This window comes from Pituophis catenifer, unplaced genomic scaffold (genome assembly GCF_029215685.1).
Source record: "Pituophis catenifer annectens isolate HBS135680 unplaced genomic scaffold, rPitCat1.0.hap2 SCAF_10, whole genome shotgun sequence".
NCBI lineage: Eukaryota > Metazoa > Chordata > Lepidosauria > Squamata > Colubridae > Pituophis > Pituophis catenifer.
Genome location: NW_027256890.1, coordinates 960,452 through 988,289, shown reverse-complemented (window position 1 = coordinate 988,289; position 27,838 = coordinate 960,452). Strand labels below are relative to the sequence as shown.

Below are 27,838 nucleotides of genomic sequence, written 5' to 3'. Positions count from 1 at the left end.
GGTTGGAGCAAACGGTGCTTGTCTGCCTGTTCTTTATACTCCTCTGCTACTTCTGTCAGTGTTTTTTTCATATTCTCCCACTTCTTTAATGACTCCATTAAAGACATGTTAAAGACATGGACGAAGGGGGCTCTCTCGGCAGCTCAGGCATGGGGACAAACCCCATGCCATTGGTGACCTGAAAAAGGGTCAGTCCAGTGCTAATGTGCACTGCATTGTTGTAAGCCACTTCCGCAAATGGTAATAGATCTGCCCAGTTCTTCTGTTGGTAGTCTACGTAGCATCTTATGTAGTGCTCCACCATCGCGTTTGCACATTCCGCCATTCCGTTGGTACTCAGATGGAAAGCCGAGCTAAATCCTTGTGTGGACCCAATGGATCTCAGGAACTCCCTCCAGAATTTGGCTGTAAACTGGACTCCTCTGTCCGAGATGATTCGGCAGGGTATTCCGTGCAAACGGTAGATATGCTTGATGAATAGTTTGCCGAGTCTCTCTGGAAGGCAGTCCAGAGCAAGCAGTGAAATGGGCCTGTTTGGAGAACAAATCGATTACTGTCCAAATTACTGTGTTTCCCCCACTTTCTGGGAGGTCGACTATGAAATCCATCGTGATCCCTTCCCAGGGTCAACTGGGGCTTGCCACTTGCTGAAGGAGTCCAGGCAGTTTGACTGGTCTTGTCTTCATCGCTGCACACATGGGACAGCTTTTTATGTAGTCTTTCACTTCTGCTTTCATTTTTGGCCACCATAATTGCCTTCTAGCAAGGTGCAGGGTCTTCAGGAATCCAAAATGGCCGGCCAGCTTGGAGTCGTGGCTGCGCGGGAGCACTTTGAGTCTCCGGCTTGAGGGGACATACAATTTAGAACCTTTCCATGCCAATCCATCCCTCATCATCAAGACGTCTTTATTGTCTGTGAGTCAAGGGTCTGCTGGTAGTGCCACTCAACTTAGCTATCAATCCATCCTGGGTTGGCTTGGGTGGCCACCTGGCTTGGCTCCTGGTGGTGACTTGGGCGGCTGATTGTGAGGGGGGAATGATGGTGTGGACCACTTCCTCCCGGCAGCTGTCAAATTGAGGTTTTCTTGATAGGGCATCTGCTAACAGGTTTTTTTCCTGCTGGGATGTACTTCAGTTCAAAATTGAAGCACTTGAAATATTGAGCCCAGGGAACTTGTTTGGGAGAGAGTTTCCTGGGGGTCTTTAGGGCCTTGAGGTTTTTGTGATCCCTCCAGACCTCAAAAGGCACTTTACTCCCCTCTAGGAAATGTCTCCAAGATAGCAAAGCCCATCAAACTGCATAAACCTCTTTTTCCCAGATGGCCCATCGTCTCTCTGTATTGTTTAGCTTTTTGGACATATAGGCACAGGGTAACAACTGTCTTTGTTGTTCCTTTGAAGGAGTACCACAGCCACTGCCATATCGCTGGTGTCGGCTTGTATGACAAATTGTTGCTCCGGATCTGGGTGCTGCAGAATCAGTTCTTGGGCAAACAGTCTCTTTAGTTTTTCAAAGGCTTTTTCGCAATCCATTGTCCAAGCAATTGGTTGGGTCAGCTATTGTTTTGTCAGAGGGGACTCCATTTTCAAAAGTTCAGTTATGGGTAGAGCCACCTCCGCAAAAGCTGGGATGAACTGTCTATAGAAGTTAGCAAACCCCAGGAAGCTCTGAAGTTGCCTGTAGGTACATGGGGATTGCCAATCAAGTACTGCTTTCACTTTCCTTGGGTCCATCTCCACACCTCCGCTGGAAATTTGGTAGCCCAAGTATTCTAGGGAGTTCTTGTGAAACTCACACTTTGACAGCTTCGCGTAAAGTTTGGCAGCAAGGAGTATTTTCAGCACTTGGCGGACGAGTTTCACGTGCTCCTCCAGGGTCTCGCTGAATATGAGAATATTATCTAAGTAAACAAGGACCCCCTTATACAGGTGCTCATGCAGAACTTTGTTAATGAGCTCCATAAACATTTTGGGGGGGGGCTTGCAATGGCATTACTTTAAATTGGAAACTGCTGAATGGGCAGTTGAAAGCAGTCTTCCATTCATCCCCTTCTCTGATTCTTATACGGTAGTAGGTTTCCCTCAGGTCTAGTTTGGTGAACACCTTGCCCTTCGACAAATGGTTAAGCATGTCTTTCATGGGGGGAAGGGGGTAGGTGTTTTCCACACACACAGTGTTGATTCCATGAACATCAACGCAAAGCCTCATCCCCACATCTTTCTTCTCCTTGAAGAGTACTGGGGCCGCCACTTTAGATTTTGCGGGCTGGATGAGTCCTTGCTTCAGATTGGTATCTATGTACTCCCTCAATTCCCCCATCTCTTTCAGAGTCATGGAGTACATTTTCAGCTTAGGTAGTTTGGCCCCTGGTACAAATTCTATTGCGCAGTCAGTCGAGCGGTGAGGGGGAAGAAAGTTGCAATCCTCTTTGCTGAAAACCCCTGATAGGTCTCGATATTCTTTTGGCACTTGTTGGCTGTCAGGTGGGGTGTTGCGGGGTGGGGCTGCAGGTTCAGGTGCGCTGGCACCCTCTGGGGTCGTGGCCTCTAGGAGGTGGTCCTGCTTCACAGGTGGCAATGGTCCAATAGCTATGACTAGCTTCCGATAACCGCCCTCCCAGGAGATTGTGGGGCTCCACTTCTCTAGCCATGCAAGTCCCAATATGACTGAGTCGGTCATCTTTGGGGCAACTATGAACCAGAGGAGTTCTCGGTGGCAACCCATCTCCAGTCTGACTAGTTCGCTGACTAAGGTGGCAGGGGCCCTGCCAATCAGCGGCCCGTCAACTTGCTCAAAGCTGATGGGGTGTGCCAGGGGCCTTGTGCGTATGCCTAGTTGCTCGACTGTGAGGGCTGATCAGGCATCTGGTACAGCCGGTATTGATGATGGCTTCTACTTCCCCTTGGACTTGGGTTTCCGGTACTACCAGCAGGATTTTGAGAGCAAAGGGGCGAAGAGTTCCCCTGATCACGGGGTCGTCATCCCCGCTGCTTCCCTCCGCCTGTTTTGGTTTGTAGTTAGCTAAGATAAACCTGGAAAACTCTCAGTGGTGGAAGTCACATTATCAATGTAAGCACAGCTTTTAGAGGAAGTTGGGACAAGCCTTCCGGCTGCATTTTCTAGAGGGATTCGGTCACTAAGGCAACACTAATGGGATCTTAAATTCCAACTACATTCATGCAGGCCCAACACTTTCTCAAGGCACTAAATCATAAATTTGCCACTATTGCAGCAAATGCAAACATGCTCTTTTCCGCAAAGGAATTTCCTCCCCCAAGGAGGGACCAGCCCTGCCTCTTAGAAGAACAGCCTCAAAGGAGAGAAAAGGGGCTTGCTGGAATTCCTCCTTGACTCCCAGGTAGCTTCCTCAAACTACCTAGGAAGCTGTACAAGCCCTAAAGCACTTGAATGAAAGATTAGTAGTTTACTAATCCAGCCTGGTTGATTCATTCTTGCATTTCACTGGTCTAAAACCTTAACCCATTACAGCTTGATCTTTTTTGAGCAAGCTGGAATAATTGACGGTGTCTTGCATAGACTCTGAAAATCAACACAAAGTTGACACAGTTGAGAAACACTGCCCAGAGTGAAGCAGGGCACTGTGGAGTGGACATTCCAAAACTCTTGTGTGCGTGTGTGTGTTTTACACTAAAAGACCCCCTAATCCTGTTGAAAAGTCCTTTTCTCAAGAGGCTTTGCCCGAGGCTTAAAACAGAAGCTGATGGTATACTACGAAGGGTGGCATGTGGGCACCCTACAAAGGTCTCCCAGGGAGTAACAGGCTCAAAGGTCATGGAGGGAGTCCTTCTCGCTTCAGTAGTCTCTCTCACTAGCCTGTGAGCTTTGCTCCACCAGGACAGCATGCTCAATGAAGCGTTGAACTCCTGGTGGGGTTGTTGAGAAGAGACTAAGAGGTGCCTTCCAACTCTCTTGTTTAAGACACCGGTTGGGTTGGATTGGATTCTATTGCTTGTGCTTGCATTATATTGAATTCCAATATGACGTGGTCACTGTTGCTCAACGTCTGGCAACTTTAACTCCCTCCATCTCTTTTTCTCTATTAGTAAGAATTAGGTCTGGTACAGCTTTTCCTCTAGTTCCCTCCTCAATCTTTTAGATGACAAAGGTTGAGGAGGGAACTAGAGGAAAAACTGTGGCCCTAATAGGAGGATGCTGTGAATCAAACGTGCCATTCATAAGAATCTCTTGGAGGTGAGGGCATTAGGAAAAAGCTGGCATTGGTCTGCCAAGGATGCCTTCGAGGATCCCTACCCGAGACCCTCCTGCCAGGGAGGCCACAAAGCTGGCTGCCAAGGATGTCCTAAAAGAAAGCTGCCTGATTCTAGCAAAATGGGCCTGAGGTGAGGCACCAGCCATGTATGCGGATACCTGCCCTGAGGCACCTTCTGGCCTCAAATGTGTGTTTTCCTTGGCTTGGGCAACTCCTGTAGGAAAAGACCATGAGGTGCTGACAGGTGTGCATGTTCGGATTCCACCCAAGGCACCTGGAAGCATCACAGCCACTCCGGAAGCTCCCCCACAAAACCCAGGAGGGTTGCAGCCGCAGGATGGATGCCTGGCTTCAGCAAAACCATACAGATCTGAGCGTGGGCCCCTCCCCTCCCCCAATGGCCCTCGGACCGGCTCAACCGCCAGAGGGTCAGAAGGAGCATCGCGCAGTTTCTGATTTCCCGCTTTCACTGGAAGCGCCGCCGCTGCTCCCGCGGTTGCCAACCGCCAGAAGGGGCCACACGTGGAGATGAACCGGAAGGGCCGCCGGAGCCAGAAAGAGGCCCCGGCTCAGCCCTTCGCGCCTGGCCCGAGGCTCCCACGACCCCAACCTGCTCGGGAAAGCCTTCCGTGCACCGGCGAAGAACGCGCAGGGAGCCGGTTCACTCCGCCTGCCGGAACCCTGCAAGGCTGCCAGTGGGGAGAGGAGACAGGGAGGGAGGGAGAGAGGAAAAGGAAGGAATGGGAAGGGAAGGAGGAAAGAACGAAGGGAAAGAGAGAGAGAGAAAAAGGAAGGAGGGAAATGGGAATGAGAGACAGGAAGGAAGGAAGGAAAAGGGAGGAAGGAAAGGGGAAGAAAAGGAAGGAAGGAAAAGGGGGAGGAAGGAAAAGGAAAGAAAAGGGAGGAAGGAAAAGGGAGGAAAAGGAAGGAAAAGGGAGGAAGAAAAAGGGGGGAGGAAGGAAAAGGAAAGAAAAGGGAGGAAGGAAAAGGGAGGAAAAGGAAGGAAAAGGGAGGAAGGAAAAGGAAAGAAAAGGGAGGAAGGAAAAGGAAAGAAAAGGGAGGAAGGAAAAGAGGACGGTAGTAGCACTGCACAGCGGGGAAGAGCAGCAGCAGCTGACTGGCCCCGCCCCTCCCGATGCGCATGCGCCCTCCCCTCGGCAGGCTTGGGGGCGGGGCGCGCTGTCGCGACCGCGTCGGCGCCTGCGTAGTGGCGCCCAGGGCGCTGAGGGACCGGAGGAGGAGCGCCGCGCCCGCCCGCCCGCCCGGTCTCCCTCCGCGGAAGGAGGCAGCGGCGTTTCAGGTAAGGCCGGGGCGGTGGCCCAGCCGCCGGAGATCCGACCCGCGGCCCGGGCGCCTGCCCGCCGCGCCGCCCGCCCTCTGGCCCGCTCGGCCTTTGGGGCCCGGAGAGCTCAGCGCGCGGGGCAGGTGGGCCCGGCCAGTCCGCGGCGGAGCGGCTCTGAGAGGGCCGCGCGGCGGGCGGGCGGGCGGGCGGACGCGGCGCTGGGCGTTTGCCCGGAGAGGGGCTTGCGGGGCGGGCTGCGCGGAAGGGCTGCTTCCCGGGCGGGGGAGGCGCGTCTGTGTGGCCCGGAGGGAGGAGGGAGGGAGGCCCCGAAGGCTCCCGCGGGGGAAGGGCAGCTGGGGTGGGGTGGGGGGGGCTGTGCCGCGGGGGCTTCTCCACCTGGGTCCCTAAGGTGTGTGCACCGCAACTCCCAGGATGCCCCGGCCCGCGTCGCTTGGGATCCTGGGAGTTGCAGTCCGCCGGTCTTGAAAGCGGCCCAGGTTGCCCATCAGTCCCACCGGAGGACTTGAGCCTGGAGCCCCTGGGGGAGGGCTTGGTCCACCCTGCCTGCGCTTAGCTCTGAGGCAACGCAACGCCGGCCCTTTGAGAGCGGTGTGTGCGCAAGGAAGTTTCATTTTAATGGATGCCGATTAGTGTACATTCAAAGTGACAATAGTAAAGTTATTCTAAGTCCAAGCCTGGCCTTTTTTGGGGGGGGGCACAGGTTGGTGCAAGCCCTTTATGGAAGAAGAGAATCAGTCCCTAATGAAGCCATGCACATTTTTATTTCTGATTTTGGGACTAGATGCTTTAATGGAGGGAACAGTGACTTTGACCTGAATGTTTTAGATTGTATATTTGTGCTTTATGTCTTTGGGGAAAAATAATTCAAAAGCTAAGCATAATATGGATGTCCATCCAGGATTATCTCTGTTGTATTATTGTAACTTGACTGTCTTTTACTCTCATGACTGTCCCTCTGGCTTGGTCTGCTCCTCTTTGAGGGAACCCTCTTATGGGCAATTAGTCAGTAAGTCCCAGATTCCTGGAGTGCGATGGGGATGCTGTTCGTGACAAGCTCATCAATCATTTGAGGAAGAGAATTGGGACTTGATATAGTTTAAGTCACTAGAGATCTTTGTACCCATAATTCAAACAGAGTCTGAATTGTGCTGGGCATCTGGAGTCCAGTATATGAGATTTGGGTACTGTAATGAGATTAAAGCTGCAGGACTAATTGGGTTAGAACAGATGAAGCCGGTGGCAGATCTGTCTCTTAAGTAAAGATCAGAATGAAATCTGAAATCCCTGTAAAATACAGGATGAAACCAGTATTTAGGTGGAAGCCAGTGGCTTCAAGTTGTTTGTTTACTGGCCTCTTAAAAAATGATTTGCTAAAGCTGTTGCTCAAATCTTTGATTCAAATGTGATTGAGCAAATTAACATAATTCTTAGCAAGAACTGGGTGTATGCAAAATATGGCATGCTTGTATCTCTCCAGTTAAATGTGTCTTATTGCAAGCTGGACCACAACAAAATGTTGCAGCATATTCCTGTCCAAGCTAGAGCTAGCTAGCAACCTCTTTCTCCCACCCTACTTTCTGTAGTCTTCATTGAGCTGTCTGTGACAACCCACTTCTCCCCCATCCCTTTCCTGTAAAATAAAAAAATATTTTTTTCTTGCAAGTCCCCTGTGTGTGAGTGGTGCTCTTTGGCGTATATAATAATTGACATTATGCACAGTTTACTGTTAAAGAGGAAGTGTAACTTGTTTTGAATGTATTCTTAGATTTAAAATAAACTTGTAGTGGAAATGTTAATACTGTTCTGAGCTTGGAATAAAGCACCTTGCATTCCAAAGCTTTGTTCCAAGCTTTGGACAAAATTTCCTCCTTCCATGTTCCAAGCATTCTGATATCCTGTAATTAAAATTCCAGTAAGCCATGCAGAGTTTGTGGGTACATTTATCATTAGAACAGTAGGCATGGGCATGGCAATTGGTTGGAGTTATTTGAGAAGGAATGGAAGGGGGAGACATTTGAATAGTATTTATTATCAATTATTTAAATGTTTTATAGCCCGACTATTCTAGAAAATTCTGGATAGTTTACAAAAGAGGGGAACTGGAGCACATCAGCAAACAATTGTAGATACATGGTCCCTTGTATAATTACATTCTATGCATTGAAGAGCCTTATATAATACAAAGAGCTTTGTAGGTGACAGCATCTCCCAGAAACCAACTGTCAACCAATACAACTTGTATAGCATCAGTGACATTTATTTATTTATTTATTTATTTATTTGATTTGTATACCGCCCTACTCCCAAAGGACTCAGGGCGGTGAACAGCCAAGCAATAAGATACATAAATACAAAAATTTAAAAAACCAGTTAAAATCGAATTAAATCATTTTTTGGCCCAGACAAATTAAAACACCCCAATAATTTAAGAACAGATTTAAAATTTATATATTAAAAGAGGGAGGAGATTAGGCCAAGCCTGCTTGATGGAATAAAAGAGTCTTCACAGCGCGGCGGAAGGTGCGCAAATCCGGGATCCTCCGTATCTCTGGGGGGAGCTCATTCCAGACGGTAGGTGCCCCCACAGAGAAGGCTCTCCCCCTAGGGGTCGCCAGCCGACATTGTTTGGCTGACGGCACCCGGAGGAGTCCCTCTCTATGAGAGTGTACTGGCCGGTGGGAGGCTATTGGTGGTAGTAGGCGGTCCCGTAAATAACCAGGTCCTAAGCCATGGAGCGCTTTAAAGGTGGTAACCAAAACCTTGAAGCGCACCCGGAAGACCACCGGGAGCCAGTGCAGCTCGCGCAGGAAAGGTGTCACATGGGAGCGCCATGACGCTCCCATTACCACCCGCGCGGCCGCACTCTGCGCCAGTTGGAGCCTCCGGGTGCTCCTCAAGGGGAGCCCCATGTAGAGAGCATTACAATAGTCCAGGCGGGAGGTGACGAGGGCATGAGTGACTGTGCGTAACGAGTCCCGATCCAGAAAGGGACGCAACTGGCGAATCAGGCGAACCTGATAGAAAATCCTCCCGGTCACGGCCGTCAAGTGCTCTTCTAAAGACAGCCGTGAATCCAGGAGGACGCCCAAGTTGCGAGCCCTCTCCGTGGGGGCCAGTGATTCGCCCCCAATAGTCAGAGATGGCGTCAACTGACTATATCGGGACGTCGGAAACCACAGCCACTCGGTCTTGGATGGGTTGAGCCTGAGCCTGTTCCTCCCCATCCAGATCCGTACGGCCTCCAGGCACCGGGACATCACTTCAAGGGCATCGTTGGGGTGATCCGGGGTGGAGATGTACAGCTGGGTATCGTCAGCGTACTGATGGTACTCCACCCCGAAACCACGGATGATCTCGCCCAGCGGCTTCACATAAATGTTGAACAGGAGAGGCGAGAGGACCGACCCTTGCGGCACCCCACATATGAGGGGCCTCGGGGTCGACCTCTGTCCCCCTGTCAACACAGACTGCAACCGGTCAGAGAGAAAGGAGGAGAACCACCGCAACACAGTGCCTCCCACTCCTAACTCTTCCAACCGGTGCAGCATGATACCATGGTCGATGGTATCAAAAGCCGCTGAGAGATCTAACAGGACCAGGACAGAGGAGCACCCCCTGTCCCGAGCCCTCCAGAGATCATCAACCAACGCGACCAATGCCGTTTCCGTGCTGTACCCGGGCCTGAAGCCCGACTGGAACGGATCCAGATACGTTGTTTCATCCAGGTGCTGGGGGAACTGTTTCGCGACCACACTCTCAACAACCTTCGCCACAAAACGAAGGTTGGAGACCGGACGATAATTTACCAACATTGCCGGGTCCAGGGATGGCTTCTTGAGGAGAGGCCTCACCACCGCCTCTTTCAAGGCGGCAGGAAAGACACCCTCACCCAACGAAGCATTTATAATCCCCTGGAACCAGCCTTGTGTCACCTCCCGAGAAGCCAGCACTAACCAGGAGGGACACGGGTCCAATAAACAAATGGTCGCGTTCAGTCTACCCAGAATCCTGTCCACATCCTCAGGGGTCACAGGATCAAACTCATCCCAGATAACATTCTCAAGACCTGCCCCTGTCCCTCCTCCTGAGACTACCCAGTCGGAGTCCAGATCTTCCCGAATCTGAGTGATTTTGTCATACAGATATTGAACAAAATCCTCGGCTCTACCCTCCAAGGGGTCCTCCCGCGCTTCCTGATGGAGCAGGGAGCGGGTCACCCTGAACAGGGCGGCCGGGCGATTATCTGATGACGCAATAAGAGCAGCAAAATAGCTACATTTCGCTGCTTTTATCGCCACTAGGTAAGTCCTAATATGAGATCTTACCAGTGTCCGGTCCGATTCAGAACGGCTGGCCCTCCAACTACTCTCTAGGCGTCTTTTCCGGCGCTTCAACTCCCTCAGCTCCTCGGTAAACCAAGGAGCTAAATGAGATCGGCGCCGGGTCAGAGGCCAGAGGACATATGGGCTTACTTAGCCAAAAATGCCTGCTGGTGTTAGTGCTACTGCATTTTGAATCAACTGTTTGGTCTTCAAGGGCAGCCTGGGGTAGAGTGCATTATAGGTGATCAGGTGATGAGTGATCAGGTGATCAGGGCATGAGTGACCATCTGAAGGGCCTCCCAGTCAAGGAAGGAACACACTGGATGAACCCCCATCAATCGCAAATTGCCCCCATCCAAGACTAACAGTGAAAACTCACTGACCCAGGGGGCCAAAGAACCACAGCCATTCAGTCTCGACAAACCGTTCTGGATTGACCCAAAGTCTGTTCCATTCCATCAGACCTGAACAGTTTCCAACACTGGATTGACACCTTGACAAATTCACTCTACATGGGGCTGCCCTTGAAGACTCACCAGTTGATTCAGAATGCAGTCGTACCAGCAATAGCAAGCATCTTTTGCTGTTTATGCCCTATGATATAAAAGATATAAAAGTGTCACAACCTTATACTGATTATACCAAAACAATGGATGGCTTCAACCAGTGGTTTCATGTAAAGGTTAAACAGGAGGTGTCAAGTTCTGAGCCCCCCCCCCAACAAGTGGGTGGTCACTGGCATGATCCCTTCTTCCCCTCCATCAGCATAGTTGGGAATGATCACTGAAGAAGGAGGCAAACCACTGTAATGTTGTGCCTCCAGCCTATGCAGAAGAAATACCATGGTTGCTGATACTGCTGAGACATCGAGGAGCATCACCCCCACCTTCTCTCCACCAAAGAAGATGGACAAGCACAAATGCTTCGTTAATTAAGATAGTTGGAATCAGAATTGCTGTCGCTAAACAATACAGTCATAGTGAGACATCATGTGACCATGCCACTTAGTGACAGCAATTCCAGCAGTCCCAGTTGCCATTGTTAAGAGAGGACCACACAGGTCATTAAGCAAGAACCTCACATGACTAGGAGTTCCGACTTCCTGTTGACCTCCCCACTTGCTTGTAGGAAGCTGCCAAAGGAGGTCACACATTGTGGTCACACGACCATGGGGATGCTGGGATGGCTGGAATGCTGAGGACCTGTTGTATTTACTGCTCATAAGTATGAATAGTCGCTGAACAAATAGTCGTTAACTGAGGAATCCCTGTACTATATGTACCATCCAGTCAAATAGCAAATGATGTACAGGCTGAGGGTGGACATAATTAACATGATTGAAAGGTTGATGTGAAGGTATCCAAAACTGAGTTGCAGCTTGATGGTCCCCAGAGTACCATTGGTTTACAAGGGACTAATATTACTAGAATTAATCTCATAGAGCTGCTATTGCCAGATTTGCCACCACAGGAAAGACAAGAAGCAGATTGAGCTTTGCATGATCCCAACATCTTATCTCTCAAAAGCTTTCTTGGCCTGAAAGCTACCTCCAAGTCATTTTCATATACTTGTGGAGTGCAGAGAAGAGCACAATCAGCCAAAGTTCTGGCAGACCCTGGGCAAATTAATCTCCAAGGAAGGTAGAGCCTTCACAGGTTGAGTAAGAGTTGGCATCGGGCTCATGAAGTATATGTTCCTTCTTTTTCTACCGTGTATGGGTTCCCTTCTTTCCACATGGTAAAACAGGGCATTCTAGAGCTTAGTCCTGACCAAAATATGATTCCAGACCAAAGTTTGGAAGTAACTTAAAGAGTCAGGGCCTTCTTCACCCTCTCTATTGCAAAAATGGCTCTATGGATATAGCAGGTCATGAGTAACAAAATATTCTGTGGTTCTCCCCCCCCAACCCCAACCCCCCAGATTAGCCTGAACAGGCTCATGGCACCTTAGTATTTCTCCGAGTAACCCTACCAAGAAATCTGGCTATTCAAGAGAGAAATGTTCCAACAAACCCTTGGGGTTCTAACTCAACAAGGAAACCTTTTCAAGTAGGTTGAAAATGCAGCAAAGACCGCCAAGGCGGATTCTGCAGAATAGATGTTAGAGAGCTCCAATTTTGTGCACGTTCAGTAACAGAAAGGCAGCCTTCCATATCAACTGAAATTGCCCAGCCGTTAGTGGAAGAAATTGTAATAATCTGGCAGGAGGACGACTACAGTTTGAGTCACTGCAGCCAAATTAGCGATGGTCAAACCAACTTGACCAAAAGTTAACATTCTGTCACATAGTGTCACAAATTACAAGACTAAATAATTTATTATAGCAAAACACTTGTGGAATTAATGCGGTATACAGAAAAGTATGTAGGGTATTTTAATTGTTTCAATTATACTGATGCAGCTTTTGCCCCAACAAGCAATGTGTTACCCTTCTTTGAAAACCTAATTAACTTTCTTCTATTGATTCATTTCTACATGAAAAAAATTGGTTCTCATTTTTTCATGAATGTACATATGAAATTGCAGATATGAGAAAATGAGAGAAACTTTGGTGCCTTGGCCTAGTCCATAAACTCTCTATAGATTCAAAAAAAACTGTACCAATTTCAGAAAGGAAGTGTTAAAGCCAATGTAACTTGAACTATTTTTCTGATTACTAAATCTTCTCATTTATATTTTCAATTAAGAGCCTCATAGTGCTATTGCTCCAAACACACAAATATTTTTGGAGAGATGAGAATCAGATTGGATAAAGATTTCAGATCTATCGGCCAACAATTGCTTAGCATCTAAGTAACAAAGTGCAGGTCACATGCTCTGCTGAATTTGGGAAAAGCAGAAAGAAGAAACAACGGGCTTATACTGCTATGGGTAAAAGAGGGAACACTTACAGAATACAAACAATTTTTAGTGCAATTCAGTCTGCATGCAGTGAAGATACTTACGAAGTCAAATGGTGTCAATGTTTGAAAGGCTTCTATTGGGTTTGGGCTGAGCTGAGCAGGATCCAGGGAGACCGGAGGTATTACTGTAGGATTTGTAGACTGTGCAAAAAGTGCTAGGCAGGGAGGGGCTATTTTCAGGTGTGTGAATAGTTACTATATAAATAACAGTGCCCTCAATTTTTGAAAATCTGTTTTCTTTCTGCAGATTGTTAGTAAATGTATATCAAGCAGGCAGCCAAGAATGAAGAAAGCAAGCCGGAATATTAGTTCGGTGCCCAAAGTGCCTGGAATAACTAAAATGCAAACAGTAGAGAAAGTTAAAACAGAGACCAGTTCCACAACGTCTGCAGTAACGAAACTTCCAAAAGCAGGAACAGCAGCCTCTTTCCTGAAGGTAAGCCACAACTCTTTTGAAGTACGGGGGGATGGGGGGGGGGATATCAACAGAGGCCCCTAGCATGAGCAGCAGAGAAAATGCGGCAAATACTTGTGTATATTGACAGCTTTTTTATTGTTGCCTCCTTTATGTGGGGTTATATGTTCTCTACAGATAGCAAGTTTTCTAACTAAAGAAATACAGACACTGAGAAAGCAGAACCTGCACTGTTTATGAAGCCTTGCATTTAGAAATAATTCTGCCCTTCAGTGATGCTATTGCAAATTTGTGTTGGATTCATCCAATTAGTATTTCTACATTTTCACCCTGTTCCCATGAGGCACTTAATTGAGTCCGGCACTTAGGTACAGCAGCTAGTCCTGAAATTACAACCACTCATTCAGCAACTGTTCAAAGTTATGATGGCTTTCAATGAGTGGTTTTTATAATCGGTGCTTTAGGTTCTGGCTGTGGCTGCATTCCCGGGGCGGGGGAGGGCCAATTGGGTACTAAGCAACCAGCTTGCACCTGCAGTGGTTGCAGCATCCCAGGATCACATGCAGTTGTCACGATTTGCAACTTTTCCTGCTGCTTTTCACAAGCAATGCCAATGAGGAGCCACGGTCCATAGCAAGTAGAGCCTGCAGCCCCCACCAACTCGTGACCCATGCCCACATTCCCTAGGCCCCATTTGCAGCATCCCTGTACAGCAATCATGCACCCCACTATGCTCCTGATCTGAGGGTCATAAAAAGATTAAAAACATAGCAGTTATAAATAATAGCCTATGATGCCCAAGGTAAATAGTGCAGTGCAACCAAAAAAGCACATCAACAAGGGAGCTCTAAACTCCTGACCCAAATGTCTGGGAAACAAGCCAGATTCTCAGTGCCTTGCAAAAGGCTGAGTCAGGGCTACCTGTATCTGTAGGGGATGCTGTTCCATAAGGCAGGTGCTGCCACAGAAAAAACATGATTTCTCTGTCCAACAAGATGATGTATTTTAAGTGGAGGGGACCCAAACCATGCTCCACTGCTTGCCCCACTCAATGCCACATCTGGTGGGGCAAGCAGAAACCATGGGAGAAAGGCAGAGAGTGGTCTTGGCAAAGAGCGAAGTTCTATTATACCAAGGCAATAAACAGATGAACATAAACTTTAGTTCCTACCAAGGTAGAGATTTATGAAAGCAGCCTTCCATTCCCAATTCATATGACAATACAAGGCAGGAGGGGAAGTATATTCAGACTTGTGACTATAAATATTCTAATAAAAGTGGTTAGGGTTGGGCATGTCTGTTTCCTGGTCTACATTGTAGGGCTGATATCTGCAAATAGCCTGACTCTAGGCCACGCAGGATTTTATAGATTACAACTGCCTTGAATCACACCTGGAAGCTTACTGGGAGCCAGTGCAGCTTGCAAAGTAGAGATGTTAGATGGATGTAGCAAGAGGTACCAAAAACTACTTGTGCTGCTGCATTCTGGACCAGTAGCAGCTTCCAAATGATCTTCAAGGACAGCCCCATGTAGAGGTCATTGCAGTAATCCAATTGGGAGGTTACTGGCATGAGCCAAATGAGCCAGAAACTGGTGCATTCGGTGCACAAAGTCAAACCGTGCAAAGGCACCCCCAGCCATGGCTGCCACTTGCCCTTGAGCAGGAACCAAGAGGACTTCAGGTTGCACACTTGATTCTGACTGGGTAAGTGTACCGCCAGGCAAGAGCCAGAGATGGGAAATCTCCCAAGTGGGGGGCTTTAAACGCACCGCTCCGCTTGCCAGAGTTCAGCCAAACCTAATTTCATATCCTGCCCCTCACAGCCTGGGCCTTGGCAATGTTGCTTGGTCAGCCAAGAAGGATACAACTGTGTATCAAATAGGATGTCAGGGTTCCAAGTAACAGACCCATAGCAAACAAAACTCTTGAGGCAGGTAGATTCCTCAAAGAATGATTTTATTAGATATGTCATATTGGCACAGGCTGGTGAAAACCAACTGACTATTCCTGCGGTTTTTGCCTAATTAAAAGTAATTAGTAATTTGAGAAAGTTGTCACTTTCTCAAAACAGTCACATGCTCCAATCAGGATACCTGTCCCGTTACTAGGTGACTCCAGTCCCCTCCTTCCAAGCACCTGCAGGAATGTCCTAGGTTCCCAAGAGAAAGTATTTTGTTTTGACTACAACACCCCAACTATCTCTATTCCCCCCCTCCCTGTCCCTCTTCTCCAGTGTGTCAGTGCTGAAGTCTCAAAATGGCCTCAGTCAGGCCAGCTTCAGCGTTGACATAGGAATGGTAATAGCAGAATTGGAAGGGACTTCGAGGTCTTCCAGTCCAGCCCCCTGTTCAAGGAGGAAACCATATACCATTTCAAAGTGAATGTGGTGAGGAATTAGAGCCCTAAAGCACCCCACAGACATGGGCTTCAAGCTTGACTCCTCCTTGGATCCAGCACTGACTGGAACCAACCTTGACGAAAGGAGAAGATCTGTGATACAGGGCCTCCCACTCCGGATCTCCTAAGGATGTCATTGGATGTCACAATCAGTGGTATCAAATGAGATCAAGGAGGACTAGGATGGACGCACTATCTCTATCCTGAGCCTGCCAGAGGTTATCCAGTGTGATCAGTGCCATTTCAGTATTGTCACTGGGCTGATTCCTGACTGAAAAGAGTCCATATAATCTATTGCTTTCAGGGACCTTTGGAGCTATAAACCAACAACTTCTCTAAAAAGGGAAGATTGAAGATTGTACAAAAAGGTCAGATCTGTTGGGTCCAGTATTGGGCTTCAAGGCAGATGGGACCATAACCTCCAGCAAGAGGGTCCCTCACCTCCCATAAGACCTTGATCAACCAGGAGGAACAGGGAACTGAAATACTGATGTTTGAACTCACAGCCCCAAGAACCCTGTTCGGTTCTCAGAGCAACATCAGAAACATCAGGGCTAGTAGGTTGAACTCTTCCCAGTAACTGGGCCAGGCTATGCCTCAGGCAATTGCAAAGGACCGGTACAGTCAGATTCCAACTCTGAACAAATCTGAGTGGCTAGAATAGTTCTCAGCACAGCCCTGCAGGTATCCCTGTGGCCACTCCTTGCCCAGGAGGGACCAAGCTACTCTGGCCACTGCTTCACATTTGTATGATAGGCATAGATGTCTTGCCACCCAGGATTTGGTGTACCTTATTTACTTGGTTGAATGGGGCTGCCTGCACTCAGGAATTCAGGCCTCTCTGTTGAGTGATCATTAAAAATTCATGCATAGTAATTATAAGTGTGTTAGCAAATAATAACTAGGGTTTGAAGGCTTACAGTTTATTTACATGCCATTGGATCTATTAAGAGTCCCAGCAGCTAACAATAATAATAAAGTAGAATGATGTGAGTTAATTAAAAGCACGGCATTATAATTCACATACCCGTCATAGTTATTTATTAAATGTCTGTCAAACTGACAAGTTTTAAGGAGGCTACCCTGACTTGGGAAGTAAAAGAACTAGAAGCAAAGATGATTTGAATAAGCTGATTCAATGGGTAGAAAATAATGTTGTTTTTGCCCATTCAATTTTTTCTCAACAAAAACTCTTTTTACTTTACACTGGTAGAACTTGTTCAACTAGTTGTGGAACTCTACATTTTTTGATGCATGGCAGTTTGTGGGCACTGAGGAGGGAAATCATTATCTAAGGAAGAAGCTTAATATTTCTTTCCTTCTATGTTCAGAGCAGCTCAGCAAAAAAATCAGTGCAAGTTTTCTGAGTTTTCAGCGCAAGTAATCCTTGAATTATGGCCATATTTTCAACAACTATTCAAAGTTGCAGAGGCACTAAAGAAATGGTGGGTAGAACGCGTCTTTGGAGTTCCAGCTGTCCCAGCATCTCTGCAGTCACATGATCACAATCTGGGCTCGCACTTATGACCGGCCTATGACCATGTGATCGGCATGTGCGACTTTCACTGCTGACTTCCACAGAAAGTCAAGGGGGAAGCTGGCAGGGAAGATCACAAGTCCCTGGGGTAACCTCTCTCCCCTCCCGCGATACCAGCCATTCCCACAGCCCCACACCTGCCCTCTCCCCCACCTGGCATCAGCCTCCCTGCCCACCTGCTTGAGAGCTACTGAGTTGGCTTCCAGCAAGCAGGAAGTTGCCTAGTGAAACCACTCTGGGATTTCATTAATGGTGGTGACTGCAAGAATTGCCGTCACTAAGCGATGCAGTTGTGCTTTACGACTGCATCGCTTAGCAATTGAAATTCTTTTTTTTCCCCAAAAGAAACATTTTTATTTTTATTTCTCATAAACATATTTACATTTACATGTCATTTATCCACCATTTTTCATTCACCTTATCTTTTAACTTTCATTTTTAATTTTTACTTATTCGGGGCTGCTCTTTTACCATTTACCCTTCTTTATTTGCTTAGCAATTGAAATTCTGCTCTCAATTGCTATCACAAGTCGAGGGCTACTGTATATGTTTTCAAATTAGTTTCTTCGGTATTATGCCTGGTATGTAATTACTTTTTTTTAATTGTATTTTTTTTTATTTCCAGTATTGTATCTCATAGTAGGTTCCCCTTCCCCTCCTCCACCTTCTTCCCATCTTCTCTCCATATACCAGAGTTTGATTTGTTCTCAATTTCAAAATGGTTTTATTTGTCATGTTTTATCTTCTTTTGAAATTTTGTCATTTCCAATAAATTAATTGTTGCTTAACTTTATTTAATTCTTTCAATGCTTGTTCATCTAGACTGCTTTTATGAATCTCTTTTAATTGTGATTTACATCTATTATGGCCTTTTTTCTGATTTGCAGCAAGCCCAGCCCTGATTCCTCTCATAAGCTTTACATGCCTCCCATGACATCCCTGGAGTTGTAATTACTTTTTAAAAAATAATTTGCAATTCTGCTGTGTGCTTTCTTGAAGTACTGTCACCACCCTATAGTGACATCACCCTCTGAAGGTGGGAGGAGCTTCTTCCCGGCTGCATTTGGAAGCCAAGAGGGTGACCCATGCTGGTCACCATTTTCGGCGTGGATTCTTGCAGGCTGAATCATGAAGCACTTTTTACAACTTGACCTATTTAGTTCCTGAATGGACTGTTCTTACCTACGCAGCATGTCTGTAATTAACCTACTTAACTTTTTAAAAAAAACCTAGAAAAAAACCAGATGTGATAGAAATGCAGTTGGTGAGAAGGAATGCTTAATCTGGGTAGGTCTGTTAAGGATGAGAGTGGATCCTCCATGAAAAGGATGAGAAATTTGTTCCATTGTGTTGCTGGGATTTATTTATTTTTTTAGTCTTCATCCGTCACTGTGCCTTTCTGCAATAGATAAATGGAAATGTTTTCATCTGATCATGACAAGAAACCAGACAAAAGATTTTCATAACCACTCCATGCAGATAAAAAGACAAAATCTAAAATAAAAAATTGCTACCTACATTAAACAAGCAGTTACACTTCCCAAAAAATTTTTTTTAAAGTATGTGGGCTGGAAACAATGTTAAATCTTCTGTGAAACTTATTTTCATTCTGACAATTTTTGTCCTTTTAATTTCAAATGAAGGTGCATGAGTTTATTTTAATTCCCCCCCAAAAAAATTTCATAATTTTTTACTTGTTTTACTTGTCACTCTGTGAGAGAAATGGGCAGTTTCTAAATGTGATACACAAATAAATAAAATATAAATAAATAATATTGATCACATTGCATATTCCATTTTAACTCTTTGGGATGAATAATAAGGAAGGGTTTGTTAAATTGGACACTTAGAGGGGTTCAGTGCAAAGTGTACAGATCCACCTCAAAGGCAGCCCTTTTAATGTGTACGGCTCAAAGTTCATGGGTTGTAGCCATCTCTAAAAATGCATTGATTTGATTTTATTATACTTAAAATTCAATGTAATTATTGTATTTAATAGATTTTCCTTGTATTAAAGTTTAGTGGGCAATTCCCTCCCGACTTGGAGGCTTTTTGGGCTTTTTTTTTGTCTGTAGTGCCAGGCAGTGCCAGGCTTCCATGGCAGGAGATACAGAAGGAGTCACTAGTATGTAAAGGCACAAACACTCCGAGAAGAAGAATAGCCTGGCAGTGGGAGGGCCTGTTATGAAGGCATTTTTGGCCATACCTGATGGCACCTTGTTAGGAGAGAATGCCAAGGCTTTTTGTACAAATAGTCCTTGATTTATGACCACAGTAACCCCAAAAATAAGCAAGAGAGATGTTTAAGTGAGTTTTGCCCCATTTTACGACCATTTTTGCTATAGCTGTTAAGTGAATCATGCGGACATTAAGCAAATCTGGCTTTCCCCATTGACTTTGCTTTTGGAAGCAGACTGGGAAGGTTACAAATAGTCACGTGACCCCAGGACAGGGCAGCTGTCATAAATACATGCTAGTTGCCAAGCGTCCAAATTTTGATCAGTGTGCCATTCTTTCCCTTCAGGGAAGAGGATTCAACTATGTTTTATATGCAGGAATGCTGATTTATTATTATTATTGTTGTTGTTGTTGTTGTAAGTAATTATATTTTAATTCCAAATCTTTTACATTAATTTGTATTTATCATATGCCACCCGTCTCTCAGAAATTTGACTCTTGGCATGTGTGCCTATAGTTAAAAGAAAAAAGGTTGAGCTTCTGACCGGAGACGCTTAATGCACGGCTTTACCCCTGTCCTGCAGACAAAGAGCAACGATGACCTTCTAGCTGGAATGGCTGGAGGGATGAACGTCAGCAACGGTGTCAAGGGGGGGAAGAAGAACGTTTCTACCTCAACAGGCCCTTCTGCTGCAGGGAACACCACCATGAATCCTGTGGAGAGCAAATCAAAGTCCACTGCAGGTACAGAGGCCAAGGTCTTTTTCTTAAGGCCACGGGGGCTTATCTAGCAAGGGACGTTGGCTGCAAGGTGCTTTTTCAAGAGGCAACTGGACTTTCTGGTTTTTCTTTGAAGACTTTTCGCTTCTCATCCAAGAAGCTTCTTCAGTTCTGACTGGATGGTGGGGAATGGAAGGATTTATACTCCTTGCAGACAGCTGGTCCTTTGCGTTCTTTTAGTTAAGATCACCTGGAGGTTTATCATCAGGGTCACCTGAGTGGTGCAAATGGTGTTGGAGCCTTCTTGGAACTGTTGAAAGGACTGTGTTGTAGACTGGAGATAGATGATGTCCTCCCCCTCCCCCTCTGTTGAGGGAGGGCTGTTCAGTTTGGACATAAATGGCCTCTTTGACCCCTCTTTCAAACCAGCGGTCTTCTCTGTCCAAAATCTGGACTTGGCTGTCTTCAAATGAGTGGCCTCTGTCTTAAATGCAGATGGACTGCTGAATCTAGCCCTGTTGGGTTTGTTCTCCTATGTTGTGCCATGCACTTATGAAGTGGTTGTTTTGTTACCCCAATGTACAGATCTGCACATGGCTCACTGCATATACCACGGTGCTCAGTTTATATGTGGGTGTTTTATCTTTGGGGTGGACAAGCTTCTGCCTTACTGTATTCTTGGATTTGAAGTGTGCACGTATGTTACGTTGGCTGAAGATCCTCCTGAACTTTTCCGATATGCCTGCAATGTATGGAATGACAACGTTGCTTCGTTTATTGTTTTCTTCATTATGTGCTATGGAGGCTCTCCTGTAGGGTCTTTTTTGAGATTTGATGAAGGCCCACTTGGGATAGCCACACGTTCTGAGGGCTTCCTTGATATGTTTTCATTCTTTTTCTTTCCTATCTTTGCTAGTGCCTACAGCTTGGTGGTGTAGGGTTCTGATGACTTCCATTTTGTACTGCAGTGGGTGGTGGGAATCAAAATATAAATATTGATCTGTGTGGGTGGGTTTTCTGTAAACTTCAGTGTTAAGGCTTCTGTCTTTCTTAATGTGTACTGCACAGTCCGGGAAGGCTAGACTATTTTCCTTAACATTTTGTTTGGTGAATGCTTCCAATTCCTGTGTTTTGATCTTGACCCAAGTATCATCCACATCCTATACCAGGGAGTGGGTGGAATTCCTGTAAAGGAGTCTAAGGCTTTGGTTTCTATCTCTTCCATGTTTGACCCTGATGACAAAGATAAATCTCCAGGTGATCTTAATGACTCACTAAAAGAATTCAAATATCCAACTGTCTGCAAGGAGTATAAATCCTTCCATTCCCCACCATCCAGTCAGAGCTGAAGAAGCTTCTTGGATGAGAGGCGAAATGTCTTCAAAGAAAAACCAGAAAGTCCAGTTGTCTCTTGAAAAAGCCCCTTTGGGACAACCATGACCTGGAGGACTGAGAATCTCCATAGACACTGCATGGTACTAACTCTCATTAACAGTGGTGCCCAGTTAACCTCTGGGCTCAGAACCAAGCAGGCATGGGAGACCACCATGTAATTTCAGTTTGACTAGATTGACAAGTAAAAAAAAGGGAAAAGTCAATGGCCAATCATTCCGTTATTCCTAAAAAATCTACATGGCTGGGTCTCAATGAAATGAGTCCAGCTCAGCTCGAAGGGGGCTTGTTCATATATCATGGCATACTATATGACATGCTAGTCAGGACATGTTTAGTTCATATTCAATTACCCAGGATCATGAACAGATTACTTACTTGTGCATTTGTTATATTTTAAAATTAAGTTTACTGCTGACTATAATTGAACATGATACCTAAATTAGCAAACAGAGATTACTACTTCCCGTACTTTCCATATCAGAACTACAAAATTATTTTGAATTCTGGTTTTGGAGAAGTAGTAAACAATAGTGCTTGTGAAAGGAAGACCTTGGTACAATCTTTGACTGTAAGCTGAGTAGAGATCATCAGTGCAACTGGAAAAATGAAGAGCTCCATTTTGGTCATCTGGTTATGAAACTTTCTCAGAGACTTATCAGGGACCTACTATGTTGTTGTTTCCCCTATATGTAGTACATATGTAGTACTCAGCATTAACTTTTATGGCTTATTGTGGTATGATTATTTTTATTTTGTATGTTGCTACACACAATTGTTTAATCATTAACTTCCAAGTATGTGCATTAGAATTTAAAGTCACGTATTCCTGAAAAAAATATTACTTTACCTTTTACAAAATTGTGTCTTTACCTACCAATTTACTATTTTTTAAAAAACAACACAGGTCCAAATTCTTCAGCTAAGCGTAGCACTTCATCTGGAAATAAGGAATCCAGCTCTTCTCGGGAAAGAATTCGTGACCGTTCGCGACCAACTCAAAGCAAAAAACTGCCCCTGACTAGTCAGACGAGCAGTGATGTCCTTCTTGCAAAACGTTCCCGCAGCCGTGCCAGTCAGGATTCTGATGTTCGCATGAGCAAGTCAAAGTCAGACAATCAGATCAGTGATAAATCTGTTCTAGAGGCGAAAGTGAAAGATCTCCTGATGCTAGCCAAAACAAAAGACGTTGAGATCCTCCACTTAAGGAGTGAACTAAGAGAGATGCGTGCTCAGCTGGGCCTTCAGGAAGATCCGTTTGAGGGTGATGAAAAATCTGAGGATAAAGAAACAGTTGTGATCCACCAGCCGACTGATGTAGAATCCACGCTGCTGCATTTGCAAGAGCAAAACTCTGCCATACGAGAGGAGCTGAATCAGCTAAAAAATGAAAACCGGATGTTAAAAGATAGATTAAATGCCTTGGGTTTTTCTCTAGAGCAAAGGTTGGATAACTCAGAAAAGCTGTTTGGCTACCAATCTCTGAGCCCAGAAATAACAACTGGAAGCCACAGCGATGGTGGAGGAACTCTTACTTCTTCTGTAGAAGGTTCCGCTCCTGGTTCCATGGAAGATCTTTTAAGTCAGGACGAGAATACTTTGATGGACCATCAGCACAGCAACTCCATGGATAACCTAGACAGTGAGTGCAGTGAAGTGTATCAGCCGCTCACTTCCAGTGACGATGCTTTAGATGCTCCCTCGTCTTCAGAGTCGGAAGGATTGCCAAGCATAGAGACCTCAAGAAAAGGGAGCAGTGGCAATGCCAGCGAAGTGTCCGTGGCTTGTTTGACAGAACGGATTCATCAGATGGAAGAGAATCAGCACAGCACAGCAGAAGAACTTCAAGCAACTCTTCAGGAACTTGCAGATTTGCAGCAAATTACCCAGGAGTTGAACAGTGAGAATGAAAGGCTTGGAGAGGAAAAGGTTATCCTCATGGAATCTTTGTGCCAGCAAAGTGATAAATTGGAACACTTTAGCCGACAAATCGAGTATTTCCGCTCTCTTTTAGAGGAGCATCATATATCCTATGTTATTGATGAAGACATGAAAAGTGGACGCTACATGGAGCTAGAGCAACGTTTTATGGACCTTGCAGAGAATGCACGTTTTGAAAGAGAGCAGCTTCTGGGTGTCCAGCAGCATCTGAGCAACACTTTGAAGATGGCTGAACAAGACAATAAGGAAGCCCAAGAGATGATTGGGGCATTGAAGGAACGGAATCACCACATGGAGCGAATTCTTGACTCAGAGCAGAAAAGCAAGGCCACTCTGGCAGCTACCTTGGATGAGTACAAAGCTACTGTCTCCAGTGACCAAATTGAGATGAACCGGTTAAAAGCACAGCTGGAACACGAGAGGCAGAAAGTTGCTGAGCTCTATTCTATACACAAATCGGGTGATAAGTCAGACATCCAGGACTTGCTAGAGAGCGTCAGGCTTGACAAAGAGAAAGCAGAGACGATAGCCAGCAATTTACAGGAAGAGCTTGCTCGGACACGTAACGATGCCAATCGTCTCCAAGATGCCATTGCAAAGGTAAAGGTCCGAAAATGTGTTTGAATAGGAAGGCTTTCCCAGGTGTGTTGAAAGTGGGAGGCAGACAAATCACTTGGAAGCTTCTGTGAGCCATATGCCTGACCTCCCGGACCTGTCCTTTGGTTCTCCCTTAAGTGCCTAGAGCTAGTGCTGAGCTGCTCTGCTTCAGGCCCACTCTGTCCTTCAAAGTTAAGCCTCACTTTCCCTCAGAAGGATAAAGGTAGGAGTGCCATCCTTCAGTTTCACCTGTGAGCAGGTATACAAACATAGATGTATCCAGTGGTGATGAGAGGGTTTTCAGTAACATGATAAATACATTGGCCTGAATAAAAATTGGAACTAACCATAATTGAGTTTTCCACATCAGGGAGCATACATGACTCACAGCTTGAGGGTGTGTGGACTTCAACTCAGGAAGGCTGAGTGCAAGGCTGACTGGGGAATTCTGGGAGTTGAAGTCCACACGTCTTCAAGTTGCCAAGGTTAAGAAAGACTGATCTTGTTCAAAGAGTTCTCAGGCAACTGGCAAAGGATAAGAGCCATGGTGGTGCAGTGATTAGGTTGCAGTACTGCAGGCTACTTCTGCTGACTGCCAGAAGTAGTTCAAATCTCACCAGGCTCAAGGTTGACTCAGCCTTTCATCTTTCCAAGGTTGGTAAAAGGAGGACTCAGATTGTTGGGGGCAATAGGTTGACTCTGTAAACCGTTTAGAGAGGGCTGTAAAGCACTGTGAAGCGGGATATAAGTCTAAGTGCTACTGCTATTGTCAGGCTGACACCTCCGAGGAGCTACTGGAGGCAGGAGGCTAAGCTGGAGTGGTGTCTGGTTCTCACATTGATAGGAAGCTAATAATTCTTTACTTATTCAGTTATTGCACTATCTAGCATGATAGCGTAAAGGGAGACTTCAGCCGAGATAATTGGCACTCTCCAGTGTGTAATACAAATTTAATCCTGGACACAAGTGTTGAAATCTGTTTGGAAGAAGCAATTAGAGTCTGGCCATTTGTCTTAAATTAGATAGAGGATGAGTACAGAGCTTTCCGAGAAGAAGCCAAAAAGCAAATTGAGGATCTGAACATCACCTTAGAGAAAATACGCACAGATTTGGAGGAGAAGGAGACAGAAAGGAGTGACATGAAAGAAACCATATTTGAACTGGAGGACGAAGTGGAGCAGCATCGAGCAGTGAAACTCCACGACAACCTCATCATCACTGACTTGGAGAGTAAGTAGCCTCTCGGCTTTCCCTGGGACTTTTGCAGTTGCTTTTCTCGGTGTGTGTGTGTGTGTGTGTGTGTGTGAAGTTCTTACAACAATTAAAGCACTGCAAGAACTTGCAGTGCTTTAATTGTTGTTAGTGTTGTTATTTTCTACTGGGGAAATAGATGTCCCCAGTTTGACCATGATGCCTGAATTTGAATTAGGTGGATTGTGACAATGTGACATTTTCACAAACAGCTTTCTCTATAAAAAAAAAGGGGGGGGGGGGGTTACTAGAAAGATAGTTGATGATCTGGATGGGGAGGGCAGATCAATCAGCCCTATTCTGTGGTCGGATCTCTCCTTGGCTCAGATGAGATTGATTGTAGGATTGTAGTTGTACAAATTGTAATTAATTTTTATTGCTTTTTTGGTTGATTTCATATGACTTTCTCCATGCTTTAATCATCACATTTGTCATGTAAACATTATATTATGAACACGGTCAGACTGTAAGATTGTAATTTAACAAGAAGAAAAGAATGCATAAAACGATTAAATCGCAGTGTTGTGAACTAACAGGAAAGTTGGAGGTTATAGATTATCCAGTTCAGCTGCCAGGGCAGGAATCCATTAAATCACCCCTTCAAAAGAGAGCTAGACGGCTGTCATTTGAAAACTTCAGAGGGGGGAACTCTTGTTGTCCTGGGCAGATGGATACATTTCTTAAGGTTCTTATTGTCAAGAAATCACACCAAATGTTTGTCCAGAATGCCTAAAAAATTAACCATGTAATTAATTAAAGCTTATTTTGATTAATGCATGACTAGTGCAGTGTTCCACCCTGAGCAGATCACCCCACCCCGAGGGCAGGGAAGCTGCGTCTGGTGGCTGATGGTCTCTATTCTTCTCCTATTGAATGCAGCCCAGCCAGGCTTCCCTTTCCTTCGTCCCTCTGCAGACTCAATAGGAGCCCCTTCCTCTTATCTTCTGGGCCATTTAGAAGGCCAAGAAGGGGGCCTTGGATCTCTCTCAATAGCCTGCTGCAATTTGATACAGAATTATTTACAAACAGCCTTTTTTTTCCTTTTTCTTCTTAAAAACTTTTATTTACAATATAGTGAGAATATAAAAGCAAGATGCATATAATCTACTTAAATTAAATTATCTAGGAGACTCTTCAAATAAATACAGATCTTCTGGATGTAGTATCTGTTTTAAATATCAGGGTCTCATGAGAGAGAGCGAGAGAGCCAGTTGCTTTACTGAGGTCAAGGCTCATTCTGAAGGTCTAAGAAACTTGCCACTTGCTGATAAAAAGAGGAAGGTAAAGTGAAGTAAAAGGGGAGTTAAAATGTCAAGGGGGGGATAGGAGTCCATAGATATTTAGCTCAGTTTAGTATATGATTGTTAATTGTTATACCCTGTATTTTGTTCCGGGAAGTTCGGGGGTTGGGGGGGTAAGGAAGGGAGGGGGCGATGGGGAAATATTTGTAAATTTTTTTGTAAAACTCTTTAATAAAAAAAAAAAAAAAAAAAAAGAGGAAGGATTGCTCTGATCCAGTTAATTCTTGGTGAACTTAGGTAGGCTGCTGGTGACGGTAGCACTCTTACCTAAGCATGTTGCTTGACTGTTTGTTGTAATTTGTTTGCTCAGAACAACTAGTCTGTAGTGTTCCAGGTCTTCTCCTTTCCCTTTTGGAATGTTTGAACTACGTTTAGTGAGTCTGCTGGCATCTCACCAGTTCTCCAGAATTTTTTTAAAAAAACATTATAGGTAATAGTTTTGAGTTCTGGTTCTGGGAAGGTATGACAGGTTCTTATTATACCACCACTGTGACTCTTAAACTGTGCCTGCCCCTTCCCTGGGATCTGGCGCGTGCACACACACACACACACACACACACACACACACACACACACACACCCTTTAAAGCCTTGAAGGGCTAGGCAGTTTTCCTCCAGCCCTGGAGTCGAGGAAGGTTGGAGCATGAATGGATGGATTGGAGGTGGTGGGTCAGGAGCCTGGATTTCTTCTTTTGGCTTGCTTTTGCTTTTATTATTGTTGCAAGCCCCTAGCCAGAGTTGTGTTTTATGAGATAGGTGGCCATTTAGATCTTTTAAATAAAGAAAATGCATGATCAAATCTGCAGATACATTTGATTTCATTTGTGAAAGAAATGCATCATAGATGCAAATAAAATAGAGATGGCAAAGATGTTTATGAAATCAAGATTTTATAAATATGGGGATTATTAATCTGCACTTAGAATAGAGGTAATATTATGCTCCTCTTGTTGAAATATTAAAATAGAGTAAGGGATTTGAAAACAAATTTTAAGCGGACTAAGGTTTTATCAACACGGCCCCAATTATTTTAGTATGGCATTGTAGAAAATATTGTCTTGGGAGAGCTTAAATGTTAAGATTAGAGATTTGGAATTTACTTGAGGAAGCGGGATATGGAATGCAGGTAATTTTGGATAAAATGGATTATAAGCTTTTCAGTGGAAGGGGATGTGGGAAGTGAAGGGTGAAATCAGGACATTTGACAAGGGTCAAAATGGTGATAATCGGGGTTAGGGAAGTAGAAGAGCATGAGGGTGAAGGAAGAGATGCCAGGCATTTCAGAGAAGCCATTTGGACAATAAAGGAGCTTGGGAACCCTGGGCACTCCATGCTCAGTGAGGCATCG

The 27,838-nt window shown here is 45.5% G+C and overlaps 1 protein-coding gene across 3 annotated transcripts in view; it reads left to right on the top strand.

The window, feature by feature from the left end:
- Window positions 1-5,485: 5,485 nt before the first annotated feature.
- Window positions 5,486-27,838, top strand: part of SPECC1L (sperm antigen with calponin homology and coiled-coil domains 1 like) — a 58,879-nt gene continuing 36,526 nt past the window's right edge. For all 3 annotated transcript variants that reach the window (XM_070951567.1, XM_070951566.1, XM_070951569.1), the window contains exons 1-5: window positions 5,486-5,532; window positions 13,007-13,195; window positions 19,873-20,032; window positions 22,308-23,941; window positions 24,961-25,168. In XM_070951567.1, coding sequence (XP_070807668.1) covers window positions 13,043-13,195; window positions 19,873-20,032; window positions 22,308-23,941; window positions 24,961-25,168 — 2,155 coding nt within the window. In that variant the 5' untranslated portion in view covers window positions 5,486-5,532; window positions 13,007-13,042. The remainder of the gene's footprint in view (window positions 5,533-13,006; window positions 13,196-19,872; window positions 20,033-22,307; window positions 23,942-24,960; window positions 25,169-27,838) is intronic.